Here is an 8438-nt window from a genome sequence, read left to right on the forward strand (position 1 = left end):
AACCCCTGGCCTTAGTACCAGCTATGTAGCCAGGAGTTGAGAGGCGTGAGATTTCCCAGCCTGTTCAGTAGAAGGAGGAAAAGCCAACTTGGGCACCAGTGTTTTCCAGTCACACCCCCAGGGCTCTCTGGTCTGCCTTGATTCTGCCTGGTGAAATTGTTTGAAGTATAAAGGTGAAGTAAGGTGAAATCCAGAAGTCTTGGTGCAAAATGTCCATATATCCCCAGTCTTAGGTAGGAACTTGTTGTGTGCTCTCTGGTAGGGACGTGAATTTAAGGAGCAGCTGGAAAACAATCCTGTTGGTGCTCACAGAAACACCTTCAGGCATTTATGTAGCATCAGCCTTTGTGTTACTTTCCCAGTGATGACTGTAAGGTGCTTTCTTGTTTCTCCTCCCAGCTGTAATCCCTGAGGCTGTGTAAAATGGCTGGGCGCTTCCAGAGAGTCCTGCTGTGTGCCATACCTGGAGTGCTGGCACTTGCTGGCTGCTGGTGGCTGTACTGCCAAAGGAAGAAGTCTGCCGGCTCTAGTCGGGAAGAAAGAGCTGCTGAAGAGCAGCAGAAAGAAACGCCAGCAGCGAGCACTGAGGCCAGAGAGGCAGCCTCCAAGGAAGAGCAGTGCCCAGGGGATGAAACCTCGGCCTCCCTGCCCCTGGAGTTGGCAAGCGTTGCTTCCTCTGGCTGTGCACCTGCATCTGAAGGTGGGACGAGTGTGAAGGCCCCGTTGGAGAAGATGTCGTGGTCTGATGAATCAGGCCAGCAGCTGGACTTGCTGAAGGCATCTGAAAGCCAAGATGTGCCTGCTGAGCAGAGCTCAGCACCAACAGAAAAACCTCCCGCCCTGGCTCTGCCTGAAGGCAGCATCATGCCCCACAGTGAAGGCCTGCAGAAAGAAGATGAACTGGCCTTGCATCGTGGTGGTAGCAGGGCAGCAGGGATGGGTGAAGGTCCCTCAGGAGGTAAGGGATTTCAAAATCCTTGGGGACCAAGAGTTTTATGTGCTGTACCCCTTCTGCTTCAGAACATGTCCAGATCTATCCTCTCCCTGTTTAACTTCCTCAATAGAGGAAGATTTAGCCCTTGTACGGGTGGGTATGCATTTGCTCTCAGAATTCCCATTGCTGTTGGCTCCAGTGTTAGCTGGGTGAATTTCAGGGTCTGCTGCAAAGGGGTGAATGGGCTGGTCCCCTTTCAGCACGGAGTTTGCTGTCCAAAGTGAAGCATGTGCTTGAGTAGCGCAGTGAAATGGGCCATGTCTGGGTGCTGAACACCCCGCTGGTTTGAGACCTGCTCATGCAAATGGTTTCTGCTTCTGTTGAGGCAGCCTCCAGTAAGCACGGGGTCCTTCTCTCTCTATGGGCTGCTGCTGAATGGAAGCTGGATGGCAGCAGGTTTCTGAGGTGCTGCTGGGCGAGGCAGAGTTGTGCTCTGAGGAGCTGTGGTTGAGTCAGTCGGTTGCAGACCAAGTGCCCTGAACCCTGTCAGTTCCGTGTGAAGAGCTGGCATGGCCTCCCACATGCTGAACTCCCTGTGAAGAGCCCTGATGAAGCCATGGGGAACTGCAAAGTCCCTCTCTGCAGCAGCTCTGTTAGCGTGGCTCTCCTCACGCTGGTCGCTTTGACTTTGTGTCTTGGCTTGACTTTGTGCACCGTGGCGCTGTTTGGAAGGAGTCCTGCTGAACTCAGGCCTCTGCTGCATTCCTAGAGCTGTGCAGCCTTTTCTTCAGGTCTAAAAGGAAACTTTGGGTAGGTGATGTGCAGCAGGACTTTCCCCTCTCTGAAATACCCCAGACCCCAATACAGGAGCCTCCTGGCCTAGTGCAGAGGAGAAGCTCTGTGAAACGCTGCATTTTCCTGGCCTGGTGTCTGGTAGCTGGCTCAGGAGGGCTGTCTGAACGCTGACACGTGTGCATGTCTCCTAGGTTTGGATGTCAAAACCATGGACTCTGTGGGCAGTGGCTGTGCCATGGGGAAGATGGTGACGCGCCAGAAGTCAAAGCCTGAAGAAACCTCCACCGAGCCCGACCTGGTCAGCTGGGAAATAGAGGTCCCAAGGGTAAGCAGCCGCTGGCCTGCTCACACATCCTGCCCTGCGCCCCCTACCCATCTCCTGCTTCTTCCAGGCTGGTGCTGGCTCAGAGCCATCCCAGGGAGATCAACAGCAAATAACAAGGACTGAAGTGTTTTGCATAGCGTTAGACTCAACAGGGGTGAAAAGCCAGTCCCAGCTGTAAGCAAGAGGTGTCTCAGGGCTGTGTTCAGAGTACCACTGGCTCATTGTTCCCTGTTATCTTCCATCCATGTTGTTCTCCAAGATGTGAAGATGAATCTATGAAAATGAGCGGTGTTTACTGGCCTGTATCTACCCTGATTTATCCCAGACAAGCTCTGCACTGGTCCAGCATGGCCTTTACTTATCCTGCCTGGCCCTGCACTATAGGGACTGGGCACATGGGTGAAATAAGCCCCAGCAGGGAGTGTGGTTTGACCTCCATTCCTCCTCTTGACTGCTGCTTTCCTCTCTTTCACAAAGGGTTTAGTTGGCCGCTTGATTGGCAAACAAGGAAGATTCATGAACTTCCTAAAGCAAACATCTGGGGCCAAAATTTATGTCTCCTCACCACCTCATCTGCGTGACTCTCAAGTCTGTCACATTGAAGGTAAGCGAATCGTCTCTGTGCTTGTGGTCCAATATGTAGCTCGGGGGCCAGAATGAGATGGGCAAGGAATTAAACAGCACGTATCTGCAAATGCAAGCCTTGCCTGTGAAGGATGTTACATTAATTGTGGGTGAAAACTACCTGCCAGTGAACTGGGTTCATCCCAGAAGCTAAAGCGGTGCGATTGGGGCCTGGTGGTCTTGAGTGTCTCACGTTGGTCTGACAGCCACCTACACGGCCGGTCTGTGGAACCTGAAGCTGTTGATGAGGTGCAGACAACTTTTGGTAGCTCTGTTTCTTCACGGGGTGGGGGGTGTCCTCAGCATAGCTGTGCCACAGACTTTCTACGGGACGTTTATCTTCCAGGCTTCCCTCAGCAAGTAGAAAAAGCACTGAGCCTGATTGGCCAGAAGTTCAGAAGTCTGCGCCTCACCAACGTCCACACTCCACCTCCACCAACACCACCAATGCCTCGTTTTCTCCCGACGACTTCCTGGGTAAGTCCCAGCTCTCTGGCTGCGCTGATGTCGGGGGCAAAGGCTGCTGTTGGTCACCGCTGTCGCAGTACGCTCGATGCAGGTGGCTGGTTCACAGAGGCCCTCACAGCCAGGCTGGTTTTGTGTAGCTCTCTCTTGCCTGGCTTGTGTCACTGTAACGGGCCAGACTGATCTTCCTGTTGTAAAGTGGCCTTGCCCCAGTTCTGATGTCCTTGAGAGCAGCATGGAGTAGCTTTATGCTCCTGATCCAGAGCAGCCTTTGGAAGTCAAATGCTGGAGTGGCAGGGACTTTGCACCCGTGGCTGTCAGCCTCAGGCCACACTGGTGGACCATGGAGTGGCTGTGAATGAAGCTTGTGTTGCGGTGAACTCTAACAGGATTTTCTTTCTTCCACGTGACAGCTGTGCCTCCCAGAGGGAACTGCTGTAGAAGTGGTGGTGTCAAACCAAGTCAATGCTGGCCACATGTTTTTACAGCAGCATACACACCCCACTTTCTGTGTCCTGCGTAGACTTGGCCAGCACATGAATGTCTGCTACTCCCAACCGGATATTCCCACTCTGCCAACTCCAGTAGAAGGCAAGTAACTCAATTGCTGACACGCTGTTCACTTGAGAAACTTGTAGGGTCGTACAAAAGCCTGACACCCCTGAGCATGGTGGTGGCAGACAGACTTGAGAGTCCAAGGCAGCTCTGCTGAGTCGCAGCTGCAGGCGGGTCTGATGGAGGGGCAGGGGTGTGGAAAGGAGATGGGAGCAGCAGAAGGAATGCTGTTGGTTCTCAGGAGGTCGCTGCGCAGCGTGGCTGATCCACCCGAAGGGCTCGTTTCAGGGCATCCACTCACCCTGAGCTCTTCTGCTTTGCAGTTGGCACAATCTGCGCGGCTCCGGCTCTGGATGGGGCGTGGTTACGGGCTCAAGTCAATAGGTACTTTGAGGAGACTGGTGAAGTGGAGCTCCGCTACGTGGACTACGGAGGCTATGAGAGTGTGAAGATCCACCAGCTCAGGAAGATCAGGTCTGTAGCTCCTCTGCTGCTGCCGCTTGGATTGCTGGGAGCGTGGTCTGGGGTCTTTGGAGGGTCGTTACTTTTAAACTGAATTCCTGCTAAAGCAGTTGATTAATTGCCTTAACCTTCAAGGACACAGGAAAAACTTAAATCCAACTTCTTTGGGTTTGTTCCCTTTTCTTTCAGGTCTGACTTCTTATCGCTGCCTTTCCAAGCAGCAGAAGTTTTACTGGATAACGTGGTCCCTCTGGCAGGTAACGGAGCTCTCGAGACGTATCCTGGGTGGTGCTCCGGCAGGTTTCCCTGGGTGCCAGCTGTGTACCAGCCTTGATTCTCTCTCAGCCTTCTCCCTCCCCTGTGGAGCGCAGCCTCTGGAGGGCCTGGAGCGAGGGCTGGAGAAACATATTTTCTTCCAAATGTGCGAGCGAGTGTGGCACAACCTGTCAGGCTCCAGGGGAGAGATGGTGAAGGGCCAGGCTTTCTCCTGTGTGGAGGGAGGAGAGAAGGAATGACTTCACTGAGGAGCAGGCTGGCAGGACGGGCAGGGTATAGGTGAAGTAGCTGGAGCTACTCTGCCACCTTCTGTCCCGCGGAAGTTACCAAGGCAAATTTAGCTTTTAATCTGCTAGACAAACACCTGAGATTTTCCTACTAGTCAGAGTCAAAACAGCAATGGCAGCTGAAAGGTACTGCAGAAGTCTGCTCTTCTGCCTTTCAAGCCTCCCAATTCACCCGCTGCTGGTGTTCACGCGAAGGTGGCTTTAGAAAGCGCTCGGTCCTTTCCCTTCAGCAGCACAGCAGGGATAATACTTGTGTGACCTCCAGCTCGATAGGCTGGGTCCAGCAAATGCCTCCAGCAGTGGCAGGGGAGGGTTCTCTGGCTGGGCTGCAGTCGGAGGTCAGGCAGGGTTGGTTGCATAGTCCCTCCTGGCCTGTGAAGCCTGGCCCCATCTCATCTGCTGTCTCCCGCTCTGCTCTCTCCACAGACGAGGACCACTTCTCATCTCAAGCAGACGCCGCTGTTGTGGAGATGACCAGAGGCGCAGTCCTGCTGGCGCAGGTCAGTGGGAGCTGTCTGGGAAAGCCTTGCTGCTGCTTTGAGTGCTGCTGTTGGCCCCTCTCCCCCAGCATCCTGTGTGTGCCCCAGGCCAGAACAAAGGCCCAGCTTGGACGCCCGGCTGCTGGGCAGGGCTCTGGTGGAGAAACCTTGGTGCTGAGACCTTCTTGGTGCAGCATCGGCAGCGCAGTGGCTGACGCTGGCCTTGCCAACTCTGTGGCTCAGGGCAGGGCACTGCTGAGAATCACTCAGGCTCGCGACCAGGACTGGTGTCTGTCTGCACGCTGATGTCGGTCTGTCTTTTCCAGGTCACAAATTATGACAGTGCAACAGGTCTGCCACTGGTAGAGCTCTGGAACTCGATGGGAGATGAGGTGCGTCTGGCCACATGCCTGTTTTTTCGACACTGTTAGAGTTGACGATGATGATGCAGAGGGTGGCATAGCAACTGGCTGATGGTTCTCCCCAGTGGCCTGTTCACCTTTCTACTTCTTTTCCCCCCCTTTAGATGCTGTCAGTGAACAGAGCTCTAGTAGAAAGAGGACTGGCTCAGCAAAACAGATTCAGCACAGAATAAAAGTGATTTATTACTACTACAACTACACACCCAGTGAACCAGAGTCAAGATAATGAGAAGCACAGCCAGGTCTTAAAGCACCTTCCCCTCACCCCTCTCTTCTTAGCAGCCTAAAGTACTTTCACAATCTTATTCCCTTCTTCCCCCCCTAACATGGGGTGGGGTGGGGCAGGGAATGGGGAATGGGGGTTTTCAGTCTGTTCCTCCTGAGTTCCTTCTTAGCTGGGGGGGCATTCCACACATCCACCCTCTTCACCTGCGGCACTGTGGTGTCCCACCCACAGGGGACAGTCCTCCAACTTCTCCAGCATAAGTCCTCTCTACTGGGGAGTCATCTCCTCACCACAGGCCTCTCAGTAGGACTCCCTTCCATGGGTGCTGACCTTCGGGCCCAGACTGCTCCAGCCTGGTCCCCCACAGAGTCACAAGTCCCCCAGCAAACCTGCTGATGCGTGGATCAACCTCTCCACAGGCCATAGATGGTCTCTGCTCCCCATCCTTATCCATGGGCTGTGAGGGGACACCCGCTCCACCATGGTCTTCTCCACGGGCTGCAGGGGAATCTCTCGGCACCTGGAGGGCCTCATTCTCCTTCCCCCTCCCTCCTTCCTCCCTGGCTTCTTACATCTTCTCACTCCCTTCTCTGGTGGAAAAATCCACCTGCCTGTGGGGTTTTTCTCCTCACTGTGATTCCCAGAGGTGCTGTGACCATCACCGACTGGCTCAGCCCTGGTCAGCAGCAGCTCTGGCCTTGAATTGGCCGATGTTTCCTCTCTGGGTCCTGCAGAGAGCGTCTGGCTGCTGCTTGCAGGAGCCATCTCAGCAGCACAGCTACACAAAACTGCAACAGCTGTGAATCTGTAAATAGAAAGGAGATTGAGGGGGGCTTCAGGTAGGCAAACGTGGCAGTGCTAACAGACAGGGAGACCACCTCCAGGTAAGGGAGGCATGTGGAAAAGGCTCTGTGCCATCCCTACTCCGAGGGGATCCTCAGCACTGACCTGAAGATCTGAACACAGGACACCACGATGAACACAAACCACCCAAAACCTAAACAAGCTCTGACCACAGTTACCCTGAGATAGGGCCGTGAGCAAGAGAGCTTGAGGATCTGGGGGATGTCACAGAAGAACTGGTCAGCAGCATTGCCATGGCAGAGGGACACTGAAAATGGATTGGCAGTGTGGAGCAGAGCATTGTGAAGAGCAGCTCTGTGACAATATTTTTAAGTAGAAAAATAAAAATTAGCATCAGCTTTTCTTCTGCCAGAGAATGGAGCGAGAAAGTGTAAGGAACTTTGCAGAATACAAGGTCAGTGAAGAAGGTCCTCCAAGCCCTGTAGCAGAGTTTCACCCGCAGCCCGTGGAGAAGACCATGGTGACTGAGGCTGTTCCCCCGCAGCCCATGCTGGATGATGTGGAACAGTGATTCTACTCACAGAGTGTAGAGGTCCCCACGCCTGAGCAGATGCAGACACCGAAGGAGGCTGTGACCTCCTAGGAAGCCTGTGCTGCAGCAGGTTTGCTGGCAGGGCTGTGGAGGCCCCACGCTGGCGCAGTCTGTTGCTGAAGGACGGCACCCCATTCAGGTGACCCACACTGGAAAAGCTGGTGATGATCAGAAGCTCTGTGGGAAGGGCTCATGTGGGAAGGTTCACGGATGACTGTCCCCCATGGGTGGGACCCAAAAGTGGAACAAGGGGAGACTGCGAGGAGTCCTCCTTCTGAGGAGGAAGGAGCGACCGAGACAACGTGTGATGAACTGACCTCAATGCCCATTCCCTGTCCCCCTGTGCCGCTGAATCGGAGGAAGGAGAAAATGAGAGAGTGAAGTGGATCCTGGGAAAAAGAGGGTGGGATGTGAGTAGGTGCTTTAATATTTATTTTTTTTCTGTCTCTGCCTTTCTCTCCTATTGCTCCTGCCCCTGCTCCCCCTCCTGAAGCGAAGTGACACTGTCATCCTTCAGGCACTCGCTGGCAGAGAAGCTGCGATGGGCAAGGTGGAAGAACATTAGACGTAGAGGGGCTCTTTCCAGTGTTGATGGTAATAAAAATGTAAAAGCTCAACAGGCCTTATTCTTTCTCACCACCAGAAATGTTTCTGATGGAAATGTTTTTGAAATATGCTAGGGGAAAGCTTGGCTTGCCCTGTGAGCAGTCAAGAGTTGGGCTCCATGATCCCTAAGGGTCCCTTCCCACTCAGTATAGTCTAGGATTCCAGGATTTTATTTGGTCACAAGCATCATCATGACAGTTGCCTCCTGACAGCACCACACACGGCCCTGGTGTCTCTGTTGCCCTTATCAGTAACACGGCCGTTGTGCCTCTCTCCTCCTCCATGACAAGTGCCAGGCTCTGGCACTCTTGGCAGCCCAAGGCCTGGACAACCACGTCTGCACGGCACCTCTGATTTCTGGGAGGCCACATTCCTTCTGGTGACAGCTTTGCCCAATTTCCAGCCATGAATGGCCAAGCCCGTAGGACCGACTGCTCAGACCGGGGCACCAGGCCCAGGTGCCTCGCTCTGCCCCCTTTGCTGGGTCTAGCTCAGTGCACAGGGGTCTGAGAAGCCTCCCTGAGGGTGGGGGTGCAGAGGGGTCGAGTCGAGGGGCCTGTAGGGCCTCGGCACCTCGTTAAGATCA

At 54.1% G+C, this 8438-nt stretch overlaps 1 protein-coding gene across 1 annotated transcript; it reads left to right on the plus strand.

Annotated features, from left to right (window-relative positions):
- Nucleotides 1-423: 423 nt before the first annotated feature.
- LOC311200684 (A-kinase anchor protein 1, mitochondrial-like) lies at nt 424-5797 on the plus strand (the record flags this gene model as incomplete). Its single annotated transcript, XM_084274965.1, has 10 exons — nt 424-958; nt 1921-2054; nt 2532-2658; nt 3025-3155; nt 3557-3734; nt 4022-4172; nt 4350-4417; nt 5150-5223; nt 5529-5594; nt 5729-5797. 10 exons carry the CDS (start codon nt 424-426, stop codon nt 5795-5797), a joined length of 1533 nt encoding a protein of 510 aa, XP_084131091.1.
- Nucleotides 5798-8438: the final 2641 nt, after the last annotated feature.

This window comes from Gallinula chloropus (genome assembly GCF_964237585.1).
Source record: "Gallinula chloropus genome assembly, chromosome: 24".
NCBI classification, from domain to species: Eukaryota; Metazoa; Chordata; class Aves; order Gruiformes; family Rallidae; genus Gallinula; species Gallinula chloropus.